The sequence below is a fragment of the Pteropus vampyrus genome, unplaced genomic scaffold (assembly GCF_000151845.1).
Source record: "Pteropus vampyrus isolate Shadow unplaced genomic scaffold, Pvam_2.0 Scaffold46, whole genome shotgun sequence".
Taxonomy (NCBI): Eukaryota; Metazoa; Chordata; class Mammalia; order Chiroptera; family Pteropodidae; genus Pteropus; species Pteropus vampyrus.
The window spans coordinates 3,807,720-3,830,930 of record NW_011888827.1 but is presented as its reverse complement, the minus strand read 5'-3'; the positions used below and the strand labels follow the sequence as shown (position 1 = coordinate 3,830,930).

At 34.9% G+C, this 23,211-nt stretch overlaps 1 protein-coding gene across 1 annotated transcript in view; it reads right to left on the bottom strand.

Annotated features, from left to right (window-relative positions):
* Window positions 1-23,211, bottom strand: part of SHTN1 (shootin 1) — a 79,990-nt gene that overhangs the window by 23,410 nt on the left and 33,369 nt on the right. Inside the window, exons 5-11 of the mRNA XM_011359251.2 lie at window positions 17,720-17,888; window positions 15,477-15,574; window positions 13,384-13,465; window positions 9,747-9,841; window positions 6,660-6,806; window positions 4,360-4,513; window positions 2,326-2,425 (exon numbers count right to left, since the gene is read on the bottom strand). Of these exons, the coding sequence (XP_011357553.1) occupies window positions 2,326-2,425; window positions 4,360-4,513; window positions 6,660-6,806; window positions 9,747-9,841; window positions 13,384-13,465; window positions 15,477-15,574; window positions 17,720-17,888 (845 nt within the window). The remainder of the gene's footprint in view (window positions 1-2,325; window positions 2,426-4,359; window positions 4,514-6,659; window positions 6,807-9,746; window positions 9,842-13,383; window positions 13,466-15,476; window positions 15,575-17,719; window positions 17,889-23,211) is intronic.

Sequence of the window (23,211 nt, the reverse complement as noted above, 5' to 3'; positions counted from 1 at the left end):
TCCTGTGTGACTGCCTTGAAATTAGGACATCTATTTTTTTCTTGCTTTCAGATTCAAACTGAAACATTGCCTCTTCCTGGGTCTTGGGACTGACTTTGGGGCTGAAAATACACCATTGGCTCTCCTTGGTCTTCAGCTTGTTGACTCATGCTGCAGATCCTGGGACTTGTCAGTATCCATAATAAAGTGAACCAATTCCTTAAAATCTCTTTTTATGTATATATATATATGATGTATATGCACATATTTACATACGTGCATATATCTGTATACCCACACACGCGTGCACGCAAGCACCCTATTAGTTCTGTTTCTCTGGAGAACTCCAATACACTAATATAACCTACCATCCCCCATGAGCCACACCTGCCCAGGACCTGTCCTAATTTCACTACCACTAGTATAAAATGACCAAAGTATGCCTTCTTCCTTGCTTTCTTCTCTCTTACCTGTCTTCAATGTCGAATGAGCAGGAAGAGGAGGAAAAAGCAATAAAACCACTTAAAGAAGCCAGAGGCCCTAGTCTTTTTTTTTTTCCCCACTTTCATTTCTATCAGTGATGTACACCAGGGTAAAACAAATGGCTCAGGAACAAAGTTGGAAAACCCTGATTGGTGGGTTCGAATGCCACTGAAACTCAGTATGTATGCAAATATATTTCTTCCACCAGAATGTAATCCTTACCAAAAAAAAAAACTCCACAGAGAAATTATGTCTTATACTATTTAAATTTATCTTAAAATAAAAATCATTCATGTATTCAATGAAAATTTTCTTTCAAGTGCCTTATAAAAGAATTCATGCGTTAAACATTCAATCTGAATTCTACTTTCATTTCTCAATTTAACTGTATAAATTGTGCTCTTTGGGAAAACATTCTACTTAGGTTATATTTTATTTTTAATTCTCAGGGCTCTCAAGATTTCTGAGACTAAAAGTTAAAGGCTAACAGCAAGACTATAATCGATTTTTAATAGTTCTCCCTCTTCATAGGCAGAAGTGACCTTTCTTATCAGCTCAAAACTCCAGATCTTAGAGAAAGATCAAAGTGATGAATTTTCTATTTTAAATGTCAAATTCAGAATATCTCCTACAGATTTAGCAACCCAGGAGAGAAAGAATTTAAAATACCTGAAATTCTTTTAATTGACTCTTGGCTCGATCACGTGTAAAAATTATTTTGCTTTAACTACTTCAATGGCTTAAAGTAGATTATGTCATCCCCTACTCAGTAAGAAAAACTAATGAGAATTTTTTTAAAAGGCAAAGCCCCATTTTCATAGTCGTGTGGGAGGGACATGCTACACATTCTATTCAGATGGATCAGCAAAGGTACAGAGTTTGAATAAATGGCCTCTCTGTGTGAAAGGATTAAACAAATCACATGAGTTAATGAAAGGTAAAAATCTAGCAAAATTTTAAATTCCATTTGTTCAAGAATAAATTATACAGAAGCAGCTAACATCATGACAAGAGGAGGTAAGCTGTCACCACAGCAAGCAGATTGTCTTACATAATTCTGCCTGGTGGGCTGAAGAACCACAAAGAAGGCAAAATCTGATTCTAGAGCTCCTACGGTACATTGTGCTTAATTCAGGCACTCAATACCGTGAAGTCACCTGAGGCTTCAGAAAAAGTGCATTCTTGTCTGCATAGATGATTTCCTGTCACAAGAGTTTAAACAATTTCTTCTTCTTATGAAAGGTAACTCTCTCAGCATTATTAAAGGTTTAAATATGAGGTTAGAGATAAAAAAAAAAAATTAGTACTTTTAGTTTAATTACTGTTCATAACAATCAGTATTGTTAAGTTTTCGTTTAGTTTAGTGCTTTTGTTTTTGAAATAACCGAACAAACCAGACCCTTTCAAATTTAAATTAGTGAAAGAAAAAGATGAAAACATTCTGGAGAAGCTCAAAATTCCTTGGTCTTCCAGTTAAAGGAAATTCTAACGTCGTCGACCGAAATTTTAAAACTGAAGAATCAAAACAACTGTTTTCAGTGTCTAGCTCCTCAGTTTGGAACACGCACGTGGAATCTGACCATCTACGACAGCAGAACACTGTAGGCCTCAAGAATGTCTTTGCCAGGTGTTTCTTCTGCCCCTTTCTATATATATTACAAGAAAGGCATAATACATTGGTTTTTAGAAAATTCTCTGAAACCCGAGCTGATATCTTTCATACTTTTTACCATCCCTCTAATGATGCAATCTATGCCAGGATTAAAACAAACAAACAAAAAATGCCACTAACATAAACTTTGGGTTCTCTGTCCAAGAACGACACTTCAGGCAGAGCAGGATGACACTTCAGGATGCGCTTACCGGATGGGGTTGGGCGGTGGAGGCGGGAGCGGCGGTGGCGGAGGCGGTGGTGGAGGTACCGAGTTCTCGGACTGGTTCACCCGTTTCTGGAGTTCGTCAACTGCACGGAGATCACACATTCAGAAAAGAGCTGCAGTAAGCAACTTAACACTCTCCGTATGTGGGAAGGAGAAACCATAACCTCCTTCAAAATCAAGTTCCTTTTACTAGGGTAAAGTTAGAAATTTCAATGTGAAACTGCAGAACTGTTTATACTTATCATCATCCAGCCTACTAATTCAAGAGAGGCCTTGCATATGTTACAAGAAAACGTGTCCATCTTTTTGTTGTATATACGACTATGAAAAAGAAAAAAAAATTCACGACAATGGCTGAATGGGTGGGCAGTAAGGGTTGAGTGGGTCGAAGAAATATTTGTTAACAATGGAATATACTACTCGAACACTAAGAAATTGTTACTATTTGACTTTTAAAGTGTATAGACTGAGAATTAATTTTAAAGATGACATTTATTACTGAATTTTAATAGCATATTTTCCTCCTCCACTTAATTTCATTCAGCAACTGCGAATCCTAGTGTTCTCAATGTTAACCAGACTCAGACTCTCCAATGTCTGTAACTCAAACTTTTTACTCATTTGAAGAGCATTCTGGAAATATTATTCATTCATTCACTTCATTCAAGTCACTAATGAAACAGGTATTTACTAAGCACCAACAACATGAAAGGGCCTATGCTTTCCAGATATAGTTCCATCGAGTGCTATTCCAGATACAGTGTTCCCGATTTTAAGGAGCACCATCTGAACTGATATCGCAGATGCAAACCCCTCTCATGAGGGCTCTCATAGGCTGTAAGTGCCGGATACTGTTCGCATACAGGAAGAGCTCTCTCTCTCCGCGGCCATTCCACTTTCCATGACTGACTGTACCTCTCAATGACCTGTCCATCTGTTTTTACTCTCAACACTTAAATAAGGTCTCCAACACCAAGAATCCTCTAGTTATTCCATATGCATGTGAGTCTCTCTCCAAAGGGAGTTTGAGTTCAAGGACAAAAGGCATGGCTTTTTCTGTAGTTCTCATAGTACCCTAGGGTATGGCTGGGTATACACAGAAACTAAATAAAATGTTCAAAACTGAAGCTCAAATATCTCTAGCATGTGCACCCTCTATTGATAACAAAGGTAGATGGCTTTCACTACAGGCTGCCCTGCTGGTCACGAAAAAGAATGGACTATTTCTTAATTTTAGATCAATTTTTAAAAAAATAAATTGTAATTAATTTTCATTGCAGATTAGCAAGCACTGAATACTTTGAAAGGAAGAAAGCCAACTTGGTTCTTCTGTACAGATTTCAAAATTCTAGTATAAAATTAACCGAAAATATCTCAAGTGAATATTGAAGCTGTTATAAAGGGAACAACCTGCTTTCTTAAATTACCTACCTACCTTCCAAAAGAAACTTATTACTTATCCCTGTGAAGTATTCCAACTCGTACATTCCTATTAAGCTTTCTAGAACTGAATGAATAAATCCTTTGATTTAAGTATCCCGTGGTGTTTTAAAAGTTTTCCATTTAATATAAATATTGTTGCCCATTTTATTGTTAGGTGTGATATTGTAAGTATTATTTCATGTGTATAATTAGACACCAAAGATGAAGGTGATATAAATCTTAATTCTTTTTAAAAATGTACCCTAAAATGAACAAAATAAGTACTTAATGAACACTCATCAATGAAGCCTTGAGAAATGCTAAAACTTAGGTGTTCCCATATAATGGTATCTTTGTCTCTTAATGTTCATAAAGGCTCTGGGTCCAAAAGATAAGTAAAAATACTGATGAATCATTTGATTATAGCAGCCACTGTATTGAATTGCAATGGTTAGAGATGAAGGAATTTAAAAACAAATCTTGGTATTTTCCTATAACATTCAGCAAATGTGCTGGACGACCTATATGCCAGGTTTTGTACTTACTGATGGGAGATTCACTGACTAATAAGACACAGCATACTCAGTGCTTTTACCGGAATGCTTTAAATTTCTGGCTTTCTCCTCAGAATTCTGATATTTCGATTCCAATTCTTTTTTATCTTCTTCTAGAAGTTCCAGTTGCTGTTTGAGGTTGTGTATCTCTTTGTGGAGTGTTTCATTTTCCAGTTGCTCTTTTAATTCTTTGACCTATAAGTAACAAATAGACTCTTATGTGGTGAAATAGTTTTTCCTGTGTTGAGGAAAATCAAGAGAAAAATGTTTCCCTTTCACTTTGCATTTCATAGCAAAGAGATTAAAAACTATAAAAATTCTGGGATACAGATAAAACTTAAAATCATTATCAACTATTTGATTCAATATAAATTTACTGGAGACTTATGTCCCAGATAAGTTAAGTTTTAAATGTGAGTCAAAAAAGTAAAATCAATCATATCTAAAAATTTACTTAAAACAGATGAATACTTTCATACCCATTTTCAAGAGACAAATTCAGGTAGTATTAAAGAGACCCCTGTGGGAACAATTTGATAACAGCTATCAAAAACCTTAAATGAACAAACAAAGAAGGAAAGGCCCTTTAATTCAGAAATACTACTTTCATAATTTGTTTTAAAGTGATAGTAAGACAAGTGTTCAAATCTATTCACTAAAGTGTTCTTTGTAACAGGGAAAAATAGGGAATAATGTCTACCAATACTATTGATTTGATGACTTCCGGTGTGTTCTTAAATGAAATACTATGCAACCATTTAAAATCACTTAGTTCACCATACACTGACATGAGGAGATGTATTACCAACTGAAAAAAATCAGGTTATAGAGCAGCATGCATGTTATTACGATTCCATTTAAACTATATTCATAAAATTATATATTTACATACCATTTGGATGTACACCAAAATATGAGATTCTTAATTTTCTTTTTTAACTTTTTCTGCATTTTTAAAATTAGTGTATTAGAAGGAGCATACGTTATTTTTATAATCATAAAAACAACACAGTGTGTTTGAAAGATTGCTGAATCTACAAGGGAACTTACAGACAGCTAAGAATTATTTTAAACCACCTACATGAAAGATTATATAGAATAACTGTATGGTATAACATAAGTTTTAGAAGTCTTGATTGCTATAATTTCATTCATGACTTTTATCGACTCTTCAGTACCTTGCCACTCACCCCAACAAGGTGCATACCCAATTATTTAGTCCCGAACCTCAGTTCAATTCAGGGGGTCCTAGGCATGTGTTAACTGCTAAATGAGTTACCTGCGAGCAGTAGGACTTATCAGAACCAAAAAATTCCAGCATTAACTAAATTTTAAAGAAAACATTCTTTTATTCTCTCTTCATTTGAAATGGTAATTCTAGCATATGGGAGAAAAGACAAAGAAATTCTTTCCTTCTCATCCAACTTCCTGGCCCTCTTCCCCAGGGACAACAACTATTCCTCTAGAGGTTCTCTACACATATACCAACATTTCTTATGGAGGAAAAAAAAATCTACTCCACCTGGAGGAAAAAAATCTACCCCACCTCACTGCCAACTTCGTAAAAGCTTCAGAAACTTCCAAGGATTAAATGTTGACACTGTTGCTTAAAGAGACTTCGACAGGTGACAATAAATAGCAGCTAACAGCCTTTCCTTCGCAAACTAGGCACATTGTGAGTCGTATAAATATTGATGTAATTTTTCTTAAGTGGTTTCTTTAACTTGAAAGCCTTTGTTCCACCTCTTCGCCTCTCCTCTCCCGCATCCTCGTTCTCACCTACCACGGTGACTACCCTTTCTGCCTAGCTCCCGAGGTAGGCTGTGTCAGCTGGAACAGCTCCACTCAAACGAACTGAAATAACCACTTAGGGAGTCTTTAAACATAGACATTTGTGCAAGTTTATAAAATCAGAAAATTTCTCTAAGCAAACAATTACTACAAACATGGACTTTTCCTTCCTCTTTAAATAAAACCTATGCCTTCCTACAAGCTCTTTGAGACTAATGCTCTGCCAGTGTATGCAGTCTCCAAAAAATGCAATCGACTCACGGATTTCCAAACAGTGCATTGTGTGCATTATACAGGATTTTTGAGTTATATCTTTTTCCTCATTTCTTCTGATCTTTTGGACCGTTAAAGATAAATCTATAATAGCATGTTATAAATTTCAGCTGGGCACTAAATTAAGTTCATTTTGGTACTTATTTTTTTCCGAAAGGTGACTTGTAGGCAAAATATGGAACTCTAAGTAACTAAACTAACTCCTTCCATTTTAAATATGTCTGTGTGTGCGTTTGAGTATGTATGTATATTAAGACTCCAGAATAAAACCTGTTACCTTTTGTTGATGCTGAATTCTCTCTTCCTCAAGGAGCTGGGTGAGTTTTGCATTTTCATCTAAAGCTTTCAAAAGCTGCTGGTCAGGAGCGGAGCTCTGTAGCAGAAGGTGGCTTTGTCTCTTCAGCTTATTTTGTTCAATGAACATCTGCAAAAGTTAATGAGAAAAGTGTACATACCAGTCAAGCTCAGTATCTCCTCAACTTGAGCAAAAGGAAAGCATGTGGACTTTTTTTAAAAAAAGTTAAAGGCAATTTCTGAATTTGATAGGATTACAGTTTTAGAAGTAATGATTGCTATGATTTCATTCATAACTTTTATACAATCTTCAATACCTCTACCCTTGCCCCAACAAAGTACAACACTGAGTTGTATACTTCAGTTTTTAATATTTTATTATGGCTTTAAAATCTATTAATACTAATAGTAGCTAATATTTATCAAGAACTTATCTTATGCCAGGTACTCTACTAAGTATTTGATATGCATTATTTTAATCCTTACACCAATCCTATGAGTTATCTACTTCTGCTACGAATAGCTAAAATTTACTAAACATTATGTGATAGTTATGGTGGTAATCATTTTACGTATGTTATACCATCTACTCCTTAGAACAACACTGTCAACTAGATACTAGTATCCCATTTTTAGCAATAAGGTAACTAAAGCTCAGAGGGGTTAAGCAACTTTCCCTCGAATACATGTAAGTGGAAAGCCCGAATTTAAACCCGATCTGTCTACTTTACAAGCCCAAACTCCTAACAACCTGGCTAATCTCATCTGCTATTTACTAGACCCAATGTTTTATTTTAAACCAATTAGTTTTCCCCGACGATGAAAACAGTTAATAGTAGGAAAATAAAAGAGAAGGGAACAGGTATATTAATATTTATTGAGCACTTTATTAAGCAATTTACACACATTATCCATTTAATCTTCACAACTTCCCATGATTGAAAATAACATTGTTTTCTATTCACCTGTTATTTCTTTTCCTTAATACCCTACCCAAATTAGCCAATAGGTGATCATGTTTTTGTTTTTGTTTTTTTTAATGGATAAGTGTGAGTAGGAATGGGAGAGAAACTTTCAACTTTTATTTTACACATCTGAGAACTGTTTGTGTTTTTTACAAGGCATATACGTTGCTTTCATAATTAAATCCACAAAGTAAATTAAAAGTTCATTTCTAAGGCTCTAGACAGTAAGCCTGAAAGGGCAGAGCTCATCGTATTTGACTTCTTCACCATTAAATTCCCACTATCAGCACAGTGTCAGACTCAATAAAATATTTGCCGAATGTACAAAGGAACAAAATATGAAAAACTGGTACTTACTTGTTAAACTAAGTCATAAACCTTTTAGCAGTAGTCAAATGTTGAAAATCCAAGAATGTGTCAATCATACAAAAAGGAAGATATATTAGTTCTAATCTAGCTTTCTTTAAAAAAAAAAAAAAACAAAGAAAGAAAGAAAAAATAGTTTTCTTTTCATTACTATGTAAATCAAATCTGGATATCGTAAAATTATTGAGCACCACTGCAGTTCTTTATGCTGCCAGCTGCTCCTGCTGTCCCTTCTCAAGAGTCTGTCCCCTCGTCCCTGGTTAACGTGTCAGCATTATTGTTTCTGCGAATCGCCGCCAGGTGAATGGCAGAGTAAATCACTCATTTTCATATTCTTAGTGGAATCCTGCTTCTTCCATCTATCTTCTCTGCTATTGCATGGCCTTCAAGCTTTCTTAGAGCTGCTTTGTATTCTAACATCATTCTACGAACAACGGATGGAAAACTGAAAATGTCTCTCAATATAAGACCCTGGCATTCAGGTCAAAATCAGCCAACCTTTTCAGTTTTGCAATGAAGGCGTCTTCACATTATCTCTACTCTCCCTCCCCCTCAACTGTTTATTTAGTTCCATTATTTATATTACTGCAGCTTTTTCCAAAGGGCTGCGACACACTCCAATTCTTTTTTCTTTCTTCCAGGTAATAAGAGAACAATATTTATTCACCTTTCATTAAACTCTCTGAATAAAATGAATCATATTTCAAATCAGATCTTCTTGGGCTAAATCTTTTATAGAGTTCATTGCTAGCACAGCTACATTCAAGCAGAGAAAGATTCCTGCACAAAACTATAATCTGATTTTCAAACATCATTCACATAACCCCATGCCTTGTCTTCTTTGTACACTGGATATTTCCACCTAAGAATGTTTTACATTTCCTTGGCTACTTTCCTTCAACTTACAGTATATACACAAATTCAAAATATTCATACATGATGGAAATCTCCTGCAGATCAGCTCCTTATCATGAGCTATTACAGTCCAGATGACTGGGACCTCAGCATTTCCCTGGAAAGCAATCCCAGAGCCACGGAACACCCAATGCCTACATGTCAACAAAGATAAGCCAGAACATGAGAAGCTCAAAGCTTACCTCTAACATGAGAGGAAAATCATTACTCTGGTGAGAGGCTGAGCTAATGACTGTACAACATGGCGAAGTTCCACAGCGAGTAGAAGAATCAACTCCCATAATGACAACACTGCATAGCAGCCAAAGAGAAATACTAATACCGTGATATCGCTATTTGAGATAGTATATGGAGATGTAACCTGGATTCATAAGGCTACTTGAAACATAGAAAAACCCTAAACTCAAGCTGAACCACAAGTTATGATATCCTTAAATACGACTTCTCTCCTCCATGTAGCATTTTACAGTTTATAAAATACCTTTGAAAAATCATGCCATTAGAATTGAAAATTCACGTGGTTAGGTGGGTATCATCACCCATTTTACAGATGGTGAAAGCGAAGTTCCAAGAGGCTAAGGGACTGCTCTAAGGCCATACAACTGGCAACTGACTGACATGCCAAACTCTGAACCCAGATCTCCTGACACCAAGTTCAGTGAACCTGATTCTATTGCATAGCTGCCTCCCTAAATCGGTTGATCCTTAATTCAACGTGATAAGTTCTTATTCAACCTCAAAAAATCAAAATATATTGTGAGGTGTCATCTGCAAAGTTCTTTAAAATATAAAAATAAAAAAACAGGTTTCTACAAGAAACTTACCTCTTGTGCAAATGATTCTGCTTTCTTTCGTAGGTCTTTCTCCAATTCCAAGTTCACCTGCATTTCCTCATACTCTTCCACTGCTAGCATGGACACTTAAGACAAAGGAAAGAAAACAGATAATATGCCACATAGATTAACAGGAATGTAGATGAAAAAGAACGGTGAAAAGATTCTTTATACGGGCATGTAAGCACGCTCAACCATTGCTGATTGGAATATAAATTGATAAAATCTTTTTGGAGGGCAATGTAAATCAAAAATCTAAAATTACTCATAATCTCAAGTACTCAAAATTCCTCAATGACTCAATGATTCCACATTTAGGAATGTATTATATATTCTCTGAGAGCTAAATAATTTTCAGAGAGTAAATCATGAACATATACAGAGCTTTAGTTTCTGGGATGCTCTCTGCATTGTTGCTGAAAATACTAAAATAATAGGTGGTTTAACATGGAAGGGTCAGTAAAGCATGGTACGTACAAGATATGTTATAATGCCATCAAAATTATATTATAGAAGTATATTTATTGAATGCAAAGACATTCATAACTTTTAGAATGAGGTCATTTTTGTTTTTTAAAAGCCACATACAAAACACATCAACAAGGCATTTCACAGAAGAGGAAATATTTGAAATGCCAATAAACACGTGGAAAGATACTCATCTTTATTAGTAATCAGGGAAACGGAAAGTAAAAACACAGATACCTTAAGAGGCAACTGGAAAAAATCAAAAAGTACATGTCGAGTTTGGAGAGGATAGTGAACAACGGGAACAAATACACTGCTAACAGGAATATAAACTTATAAATCTATTCAAAAAGTAATTTGGCATTATGTAGTGAAACTGAAGATAAAAATTTACATTTGGCCTATTATCTTAGTGAAACTCTTGGACATGTGCACCAGGAAACATGTATAAGACTTTTCATAACCACATGACTTGGAATATAAAAAAAAAACTGAAAAAACTCAAGTGTCCACCAACAGGATACCGGATAAATGGATTTTGCTACAGACACTGAACAACATAATAGACAGCAGTGAAAACAAACATACTACAGCAAAGCCCTTCAACATGGATGAACCTCACAAACACAGAACGCTGCAGAAGGACATATGCGAAATGATACCATTTATATAAAGCTTGAAAACATGCAAAATTAAACAATATGCTGTTTAGGGATACATACATATTTGGCAAAACTATAAGAAAATGATAATGATCCAAGGAGGGGGTACGAACAGAGAGAGCTGTTCAGAGATGTTCTTTACAAATGCGTAAAGAGATTATTTCTTTGCTGGTATTTTCTTTGTCTTCCATATATGTTATAAACATAATGTATGCATAAGGTTCTTCTTTAAGATTGGAAAAATATACAGTAAAATACTAACAGTGCTTATCTCTAGACTGGAAAGATTGAGATTTTTTTCCTTTTCCTGTATGAATATGTGTACTTTCCAATAAAAAAGTAGATTAGCTGAAAAAATATATACATATATATACATATGTGTGTATATATTTATATGTTATATATATAACATATGTGTGTATATATAACATACATATCATATATATAACATATATATGATATACATATATGTATAAACTTATAAATCTATTCAAAAAGTAATTGTATATCATATATATGTTATATATATATGATATATAACATATATATGATAACATATATGTATAACATATATATATGATATACATATATGTATATCATATATATATGTTATTTTAAGTGTTCTCCATGCTTACACAGAAGAGAAACTTGGAATATAAAAAAAAAACTGAAAAAACTCAAGTGTCCAAAAACAGGATACCGGATAAATGGATTTTGCTACAGACACTGAACAACATAATAAAAGAGCAACACAAATGCTACTTTCTGAGTTCTGTGGTCCCTTCGGTTAAATCGCCATGTAGATGGGACAGAGGGGTTGATGACACCATTAGAAACCAGGCATAACGTAAGGAGATACCACGTTTGTCTCCCCATCGGCTTCTGGCACCTTCAATCCTGAGCTGAGTCATGTCAACAAACTCTTTAAAAGGCTCTCCTGATGGCCCCTTTCCCACAAGCACCAGGGTGCTTCAGTCCTAACTAAGGGCTGGTTTGCTTGGTAATGACATAGAATTTCAAGCTCTAAACTCTGGAAACCTACTGCCTACTTAGAAGAAAGACTAACAGTCTTACTCAAGTAAAGCAATACAAGTGGTGGTTTGTGACGTGAATTATAGGTCCCTGAGAGCAAAATAATTTTCAAACCTATTTAAAGAAGAAATTTTATGAACAAAACAAAGAAGACTATGACTCTCTGAAGCCCTGAACAAGATAATTGACTCTCTTTTCTATGTCCAGAACGTTATAATAAAAATTTAATGTTCGTATGTCTTGCCTTTTTACTTGGATTCTGAAAGAAATAAGGTTGGTCCTAGTCATCTTTTTATTTATATAATCTCTCTTTTCTTAGATAGGGTATTCTCTGATATAGGCAAGATCAATGCGATTAACCTCTGTAGAACACTGTTTCTAGCACAGTGCATCAAGACTGAAAATTCTCCTACACCCTATCTTCTTAAATGTAGACAGAACGGAGAACTTCTTCCACCCTTAACTACGAGGTCCTTCGTTTGTTCAAAATTCTCAAATCATGAATGATACAAAGATGGAGAATTCCCATTAGCAACAACAGAGAGGCCTGGGCCTGAACAATTTCCTTTTGGTGTTGCACGTTCTGAATTAGGAAAGGGGACGGCTGAGGAGAAAAAAGGGAGAACAAAGGACGTGGTAAGTCCCCACCCTCAGAACTACGTTTGCAGAACTAGAATTTGGCATCACTCCCTCATCTTAAACCGGGGGACACAGAACAGTCCCATGAGACTTGATGTTGTGCTTTATGACAAGTAAGCCCAAACCACACCGTTTTCTCTAGAAGTAGAGAAATTTCCCTTTTTGGAGAAATTTCCTTCTTACCAGGGAACCAGGTCTGCTGTTCCTGACTAACAGATTCCTTATTATGTGATTCATATAAACGATCATAAATTTGTGGGATGATCATGGGAGCCTAGCACTGGCCCCTAGACAGACAGCTCAGAGCGAGATTTCGGGCACAAAGGCAGGAAATGCGTTAAGACTTCAGAGCAAGTATGCACTTTGTATAACGATATATACTCTCACCTTTTCTTTGTCCCACTTTTCACATCTTCTTAATTAAAAATTTTACCATATCATGTTGCATGCATTTATGTAAATAGCCTAATCTATTCTAGACTGAACAGAGATTTACTAAAAAACCTACCGAATACATAAAGACTGAGGGATAGCCAAAATGGCCGTGGTCCCAGGACATATGCAGGACAGATCAAAATTGAGGTTTTAAGTTTTGAAATGAGTGGGTCCTGAGTACCTTAAGTAAAAGCACTTTTAAACGTCCCAGGACTCTAAGATGGGGGATAAAATAGAAATGAGAGAGACTCATTGCTAGAAGTTAGGAAAACACAATACAGAAGATTTTTGCTACAAGAATCTTTAGGCACAGGTAGGTATAAAACAACACGATACATGTAAACAAAATAAATTACATATGCGCTTGAGAAAAAAAGACTGGAAATACATACCTCTGTTGCATTTTTCTAAGACTTTTCTCTGTTCAAGAACTTCTGAATTTAAAACCTCTTTTTCTTGTTTAACTTTATTTACCTAAAAATGTGAGATTTTGAAGGGAGAAAACACCCAAAATTGTAAAACATGACATATGGTGATGTGTGATTCTCAAACTGCTGTTCAACTTTCTACAAGAAGTTAACAATTTAAAGTAGTAATTGGCTTCGCTGTCCCAGGCTTTTATTAAAGCTCTTCTTAAAGCCTGAAAAGTAGCTCTTTAAGTTAGGATGCAAATTTGCTAGAGAGTTTATTTACATATTCCCAATGACATTGACGTTGGTCCCTGAACATGGTAGTGTTCTAGCTGGCCAGTGTAAATAATTGATATTTTTAATGCAAATATCCAACTACAAAGCACCCAGAAAATACATGAACCATTTAGTCAGAGATCCAATACTCCATTTTGGTATTCATCTTAAACTCTGATGATAATTGGCTTACGTAAAACATACGTAAAGTTTTCAAATAAAAAATACTTTCAACTTTAATGACTTTTGGCTTAAATAAAACGCATACAGTACGGTAATCTTCCCCCAAAACTTAAATATCTGAAATAATTTTTGGCATCTAACAATAAGAGAAGAGAATATCATAAAACAGTTTTAAAAAAGAATGTAAAGCTACATGTATCAAAGTGGATAAATCTCAAATGCATTATATAGGATAAAAAAAAAGCCGGTACATTTACATAGTTTAAAAACACTCAAAATGCTATGTACTGTAGTACAAATGTAATACGAATATAGCATTGGAATGACAAATCTCAAGTTCAGAATAATGGTTGTTTGGGGAAACGGGGCAGGGAGCGTGGAGAATGTAATTACGGAGAGAGAGACACTGGGGTTTTCAACACTATCTTAACGTTTATGTTATTCAGCTAGAGAGTAGACATACAGATGTTCATTATTTTGTTTTTTATACTTTTCGGGTATCTGAAAGTCATAATAAAAATAACTTCTGAAATGGCTTCCAATAACACCTCTGAGTAGGAGGTGAGAGAATCATCAATAAATAATTGTAACTGAGGAACGGGGTGCATCAAATGTGTTTCCTGACTCCCTCCTCCAGTTACGCTCAATAAAAAAAACTAAGATAATGGTCCTGAAAGGGATTCTGAATCCATCAGCACTTCCAGATAGACTTAGGAGTGGTTTCTTTTAGTATAAACTATATTTTGTGTTTGGTTTCAATTGGTAACTGCTATACGTTGTCCAACAAAAATGCCATTTCCAAAATATCATCATCCGTCTTCTTACTCATCGGGATGTTCTACCACAATAAGGCAAAGCTCTCGGGACTGGGAGGCTGGTGGGCCCTGCTTCCCAACCTTTTTCACATTATGGCCTTTAAGATGATAATATGCATATGGGAACTAAGGTAACTGGATGAGGCTGCTGGCTGAAGGGATCAACACTTTGGCAACACTTTGTAAGCCCTCTGAGGTCTACCATCATAGAACATCATCAGTTGGGGAGCTCTGGGCTACAGAATCTGAGAATTATCCACATAGTTATATCGGGATTGCAAAGGCAGATCCTTGAAGCCTCATGCAACAAAAAGTAATTATGTACTTTTGCTCTTAAAGACAATTCAAAAAGAAAAAGAAAAAGATTCTCCAAATACCCACTGGAGCCCATTCTACCATCTATCATATACACGTTGGAGGTCACGGGGTGGACTTTCCCAACTAAGCCAGCCAGCCACTGGCAAAGCAGAATACTTGTTCACCAGCAGCAACAAAGTGTACGACTTAAATTGCAGATATTCTTACAAATCTGCCTCATATAGTGAATGATAAGGGGCAACAGAGAATACTCCAATGCTATTTTAGTGTTTTATTTATTGAGTTAGGTAGTAGTATATGAAGGTTCACGATTTTATTTTCTTTACCTTCTTGTATGTCTGAAACAGTGGGGAGGAGAGAAGATTAAAATTGGTACGTGGTTCTCACGTCAGAAATCAGCTTCCAATAGTAAGTTTTTAACATGCAGTCCCCAAAAACCTTGATAACACTAAAAGTCTCGCCTTTCAGGCCTAAGATACATACTTCTTCAATTACTTCTGCAAGTTTGCTCTTGAGACTTTCCAGTTCGATGGCTAATATCTTCTTTTCCTCCTGAGCAGATACAATTTGTTCTCGAAGTTCTGCATTTTTAAAGAAAACATAAGGGGAAAAATATAAATAGATGTACTTTTAAAAGAAGAAATCAATGTTGAAAAAAGAATCAACAATGCCAGTCTACATGCGGCTTATGGTCAAGGCTATTTAACAATTAAAAGGAAAATACAGAAGTAAAAGACAATGAAAATCTCAATTCCGTGCCCTACAACAACAGCCATAGTGATCAATAATTTAATATCAAGCAATCTCACTAGGTTAAAGGCACCAGATTATGTTTTCTTCAAATTCTACCAAAACCACATTCTAGAAAACTATCTGGCATTTTAGAAGTAAAATTTTTTAAGCTTTCAGCAAAACAATTTAAGTCACTGTATTCATTTCTCTTTTATTTTATAATGGTCATGGGCTCTTGTCACAATACAATATAAACAACTGGGCAGTTACTAATTTGGAGATTTTCATTTGAAGAAAAAAATCCTGATATGCTGCCAATTTACAGCCCTTAAACATTATTTGAACTGACTCAAAATATAACCTATTTGAAAAAGGGTTAATTCTAGTAATTTTCTCTCCAGAGTTGTGGGTGTTTTGTTTCTTAATTTATTTCATATTTCTTATTATTGGGATTTAATGAAAACGGTGTTACTCGAATGAAAATATTAGCAAGTGTAAATGCAAAAGCTTCTCATGTTAGATTAAAGTTACTTCTACCATTCAAATGTTAAAAATATATAAACGGATTAGCGCAGAACACTTAAATTTATGCCCAGGCTCATGGTTTTGCCAGTTAGTCTTTAACTACTTTTAATTTTTTACCTTTCTCCAAGGACAATAAGAAACCTGCTATGTGGTTATTTATAAATTAAATCAAACTTTTTTACATGAACCCAGCTTAAAGGAGTCTCAGAGACTTATTTCAAGATCACTTTCTCTACTGGCTGGCTCATCCTGAAGACAGAATAAGAGCTACCATACAGTTCAAGACCTAACAGAAGGGAGCTATGAACAAAAGAAAATTCTTTAAACTGCCTCTCTCTTTCCACCAGCATAAATATTATTTGGTCCTAGGTTAAGGTAGTGGAGAGTCAGGTAAAGATGACTTTCTTTATACAGTCATCCCTCAGTATTCGCAAGGATTAGTTCCAGGATCCCCTCGGATATCTGCGAATGCTCAAGCCTCTTATATAAAATCGCACAGTATTTACCTACAACCTAAGGAGATCCTCCTATATACTTGAATCATCTCCAGATGTAATACTTAATACAATATCAATGTTATGTAATTAGCTGTCATACTGTATTATTTAGCAAATAACAAGAAAAAAAGTGTACCTGTTCAGTAAAGACAAAACCATTGTATAGGCCTAACTACAGAGTACCCGTCAGCCATAGTGTAACATTTTTTTCTGAATATTTTCGATCCATGGTTGGTTGAATCCGTGGAGGCGGAACCCGTGTATATGGAGGGCTCACAGTACTTTCTTCTTTACACTTGCAACTGAAGTTTTGTCTACCAAGCAAACTAATGAGTACTGCTTTTGACATGTGCACTATGTTTAAATGCCCCAACAGTTACTGAATCAAAACCTGCTTTCCTATGTCTTTAATAGAAATAATGCATGTGTGCACGTCTAGTGTATTTAATAGATGTATCATATGACCTTGCCTAATGGCACTTCTTGCTGACCAACACAGTTGTTTAATACTACATAATGCTTATAGCTCATTGCCTCAATCAGATGATAAGTTCTTTGAGAGCAGAGACTAAGCAATTTGGGGAGGAATCTTGCCTAAAGATTCCAACAGAGAACCGGACAACCAGGAGGGGTTGGCTAGATATATTTTCATTCGTTCTTTCTTTCATTTTCATTTCATCAAAAATATCTTAACACATAGTCCATATTCAAGTTGACAGACTAACTGGCTGTCTGTCAAAACAATGCTTTCAAAAGTGCCCAGTCCCAAACGAGAAAGTGATGCATAAAGACAAATGTTATATCCTAGCATGATTCTCAATCAGCCTACTCCTAGGACATTTAAATCAGATTTTTTTTCGAGGTAGATCCAGGCATCTGTATTTTTTAAAGTTCCCATGTAATTCCAATGTGCAACCAGGGTTGAAAAAGCATTATCAAAAATATACTCAATAATTAAGCCAAGGGTCCCACCTTTGATTTGCTTCTGACACTGTACGGAGACACAAGTCTCAGCAGCAGCATCTGGGTCCGTAGATGAATCTTCATCATCAATGTTTATCTCTTCAGTTATTACATCTGGTCCCAGCTTGGCCATGTATAACATGCTGATTCTTTTCAATGTCTTATTTTCTTTATTTAGCTAACGCAAAATATAAAAATGGTTAACAGTAGTCAAATGAGTGTCTGGGATTTTTAAACAACAAATTAAGTGTACTTTTGTCTTACATATTCATCAACATTCACAGCATAACAATTAGAAGATTCATTAAATAAGGTTTTACTTACACTTTTAAATATTCAACTTATTACTTTAAGTAAGACCTGATGCCTAGATTATAGCCAGCAGCATGTGAGAATGCTAGTTATAACTGATAAGAAATCTAAGGAAATTAAAACACCAGCATAGATTAAACCAAGCATCGACTTGATTGCCTTAATTAAGGCACTTTATTTCAAGTGAGTGTTTTCTTTGATGCTGTACTGCGAACTACTTTTAAATGTTTGCCCAGCACTCCATCTTTTCTGGATACTGCCATTCTACGTGATTTCAATGGAACAGCCATGTTTCCCCCAAAACACACCTTATCCCTTTGGCCACAGATAATTAGTCCAGAGATTAGGCATATGACCCAAGCTTGGTCAATCATATCCCTTCTCTAGAAATCAGGAGGCTAGAACTAAGAGACTAGTATCTTTCCACACATTCCAGATGTAGAGAAGTAGGTGGCAACCACATTCTATTACTGAATTGATGAACAGAGGAAGGAAGTCTGTAGCAAAGCCAAAACGAGGCTGATGTGTAGAGTGAGGCAGAGAAAAAGCAATAAGAATAGGGTTTCCCACAGGGCTCCGGCCCATTCCTGAAATGCTTCTAGCTCACAGGTTCTGTGGGATTCTCCAATCTCTCTGTAACAAATTCCTATTTTTTTTCTTTTCTTGCTTAAGTTAGTTCAAGACATGTTTCTATCTGTAGAGCGTTCTAATAATACGCAATGGAAGAACATTCAAGATATATATCCATTACCTCTATAAAAAGAATTTTAATTCGTAATAGAGGAAAGGAATCTTAATTCACTAATATATTTGTTTTTTCCTTCATGTAGAAATGAATTGGTTTTTAGTTACTCAGCTATCATCACCTTCTTTAGCACATGTGTTCATGTGCATATAAACATTAGTACAAAGCACACATAAAGACTACACATGGTCCAAAGTCCACAGGAAGAAAATATGGTTTGCTTACGTTTTCTCTTCTCAAGATTAAAAAATAAAAGGTTTCCTCTGAGTACATGAAAGTCTTTAAAAGATTGATTTCTCTAGTGTAAAATATAAAATATAGAAATGCAAATAAAGGTATTTCCTTTACTAAGAGCCCCGTACCATCAAAAAATATTTAAACTAATGGTTCCCAGCTCCACACATTAGACTCTCTAGAGAGCTTTTAAAATATCCCAGTGCACAGCCCCTCACCAGACCAAAATGCCTGGCATGATCCCAGCAGAGCACTTTTTCAGAGCTCCCCAAGTGATTCCATCATACGTCAGTACTAAGAGTCACAGATGTAGAGTAATGCAGTGCTTTGGTATATCTTTCTATAAAATCGGAATAGCAGAGTTACGAATCAGCTCAGCAATCAAATTGTCTCTGCTTCTACAATGATCTAATCTTTCAGTCTCAGTTTTCTCATCAGCAAACCAAGAATAAAAATAGTCTCTATTCATAATATAAAGATTAAATGAGATATTACAAATAAAGTGTTTCATACAGTGACTGACACATAGTAAAAATTCTGGAAGTGTTAGCTACTGACAGTAACAAAAGAGGTTTAGTTTGTGTGTTTACTTTTCCTTTAGAAATCTTTTATCAGCTAGTTTATGCATTGTTTATTTCCTTCAGGATACTCATGAGAAAATGAAAATACTAATTCTTGCCCTCTGGGGCTTAATATATTATTTCCCAGGCTACCATCACAGGGATACTTAATAACCTGAGAATTAAGAGATCTGCCCTCAAAAGAGTTTGATGCCTCTATTAAACAGGGCACCAAAATCCAGCAGCTACTTTCTGGCTGTAATACAACTACTCTTTTTAACAAAGTCACTAACTTGGGGGGCGGGGGCAGGGGTTGGGGGGAAGCCTGACAGAAAATGTCGAGAGTCTTCTCCGAAATGTCAAGAGTCTTTCCTAAAACATTATTTTCATATTTTAAAAGAAGGAATATAAGGTTTATACCCATGAGATCTTATAACTATACTAACTGAACACTTTTGAAAACTCTGAATTCACAAATTTTGGCTAAACTATTTCTTTGCAGTTATTAATCATCAAATTATATAGGTTAATGGTATGCTACTTTTTTTCTGGAGCCTCTAAGTTACAAGGAAAAATAAATCTTTTATAATCCTATAGTAACAGAATCTTCTATATTCAAATTTAAATGGAGTTTTTATATTGCACACAGTTTAATAAACATTTAAAGATACAAAATAAGCAGATCTGGACCATACAATTTAAATAACTGGTCTACATTTATCAATTTAACCTACGCATTTTAGCAAAGTATCTATACTTGCTTTTAAGAAAATTATGAAGCCAATTGCATCATAAGTATTTAACATTCCATTTGTCATTAATTTGAGAACAAAGATTTAGAAAAACAAGAATTAATGTACAGGAATTTTGCTACTCAGAAAATGGAGCCTACTTTCAAAAATGACAATGATAACTAAATCAGGACATGCTACTATCATTTACTGATCCCATATAATGAAGTTTCTAAATTTTGCATTCAAAGCTCTACTATCTGCCATATCTAATGAGAACATCTAGTGTTTGATTAAATAGGTTTTTTGGTTTGTGTTTTATTCTAAGCCCCAAAGTTCACAGTGAACCCTCAAGAACAAAACATGTGCCCATTTTCATAAAGCCTTCTTAAAGAGTAGGTGATGACCTGTATAAATTAAGGATCCTACTATCAAGACAATTATAAAAATGACCTTACATATGAGTAATACAGTGGTTCATAACCAAAGAGGAATATAACAGTCACCTGGCAGCTTTTCAACATACACCTGCCTGGGCCACACTCCTATAGTCAGTGACTCTGGGGTACTATTATAAAATCATCCCTGACACAAAACTAGCCTCAAAAATGGAAGAAGGCTGGAATCAGACCAAGCATATTCTCCGACCACGACACTTTGAAATTGGACTGCAAAAAGAATGTGGGAAAACCCACAAATATGTGGAGATTAAACAACATGCTACTAAAGAATGAATAGGTCAAAGAAAAAAATAAAAGGAGAGATCAAAGTACAAATAGAAACAAATGAGAATGAAAATACAACATATCAAAACTTTTCGGATACAGAAAAAGTGATAAGTGGAAAGTTTATATCACTATAGGCCTATCTCAAGAAACAAGAAAAATCCCAAATAAACAACCTAACATTACATCTTAAAGAAATAGAAAAAGAACAAATGAAGCCCAAAGTCAACAGAAGGAAAGAAATCATAAAAATTAGAGCAGAAGTAAATGAAACTGAGAACAAAAAGACGATAGAAAAAAACTAATGCTACAAAGAGCTGGTCTTTGAAAAGATCGATAAAATTTACAAACCCCTGTCTAGACTCACTAAGGGAGAAAAGAGAAAAAACACATATAAACAAAATCAGAAATGAAAGAGAAGTGACAACTGATACCACAGAAATACAAAGGATCATACAATGATACTATGAAAGACTATATGCCACCAAATTCAATAACCTAGAAGAAATGAACAAGTTCTTAGACATATACAACCTTCCTAGATTGCATCACTAAACGCTGGAAAATCTAAATAGACTGACCAACAGTAAGGAAACTGAAACAATCATCAAAACCTCCCCAAAAGTCAAAATCCAGGACCAGTTGGCTCTACTAGTGATATCTACCAAACATTCAAAGATGATTTAATATTTATTCTTCTCAAACTCTTCTAAAAATTGAAGAAGAGGCAATACTTCCTAACTCATTTTATGAGGCCAACATTACCCTGATACCAAAACCCGGTAAGGATAACACAAGAAAGAAAACTATAGATCAATATCTCTGATGAATATGGATGCAAAAATCCTTAAACAAAATACTAGCAAAGTGAATACAACAATATATTAAAAATATTATATATCACAATCAAGTAGGTTTCATTCCAGGAGCGCAAAGATGGTTCAACATTTGCAAATCAATCAATGTGATGCACCACATAAACAAAATAAAAGGATAAAAATCATATCATCATAACAATAGATACAGAAAAACATTTGACAAGATATAGCATCCATTTGATTAAAACACTTAATAAAATGGGTATAGAAGGACAGTAACTCAACATAATAAAGGCCATATGTGACAAACTCTCAACTCATATCATATTTAATGGTGAAAAACTGAAAGCTTTTCCTCTAAGATCAAGAATGAGATAAGAGTTCTGCTTTTCCCACTTTTATTCAATATAGTATTGAAAGTCCTAGCTAGCACAACCAGGCAAGAGAAAGAAATAAAAGGCATCCAAATTGGGAAAGAAGAAGTCAAACTGTCATTTTTTGCAGACAACATGATTTTTTACATGGAAAATCCTAAAGAATCCACCAAAATACTATTAGAAACAATGAATAAATACGGTAAAGTTGCAGTATACAAAATAAATGTACAAAAATCCACTGAGTTCCTATAAACTAAAAATGAAATTTCAGAAGAAGAAATGAAAAAAAAAAATTTTTTACAATTGCAGCAAAAAGAATAAAATACCTTGGAATAAATTTAACGATGGATGTGAAAGACCTATACACTGAAAACTACAAGACATTATTAAAAGAAATTGAAGAAGACACAAAGAAATGGAAAGATATTCTGTGTTCATAGATTGAAAGAATCAACATAGTTAAAATGGCCATATTCCTCAAAGCAATATACAGATTTAAAACAATCCCCATCAAAATCCCAATGGCATTTTTTAAAGAAATAGAACAAAAAAATCATCAGATTTGTATGGAATCACAAAAGACTCCCCAATAGCCAAAGCAATCCTGAGAAAACGAAAACAAGACCGGAGGTACCACACTGCCTGACTTCAAATTATACTACAAAGCAACAATAATCAAAATAGCATAATCAAACAGATATTGGCAGAAAAATAGACACACAGAACAAAAGAACAGAATTGAGAGCCCAGAAATAAACCCACATATATATGGGCAAATAATTTTGACAAAGTGAAAAACATAAAATGGAGAAAAAAGCTCCTCTTCAATAAATGGTGCTGGGAAAAATGGAAAGCCACATGCAAAAGCATGAAACTCAACTGCTATCTGTCACCATTCACCAAAATTAACTCAAAATGGATCAAAGACCTAAATATAAGACATGAAACAATAAATTATATAGAAGAAAACATAGGTGCTAAACTCATGGAACTTGGATT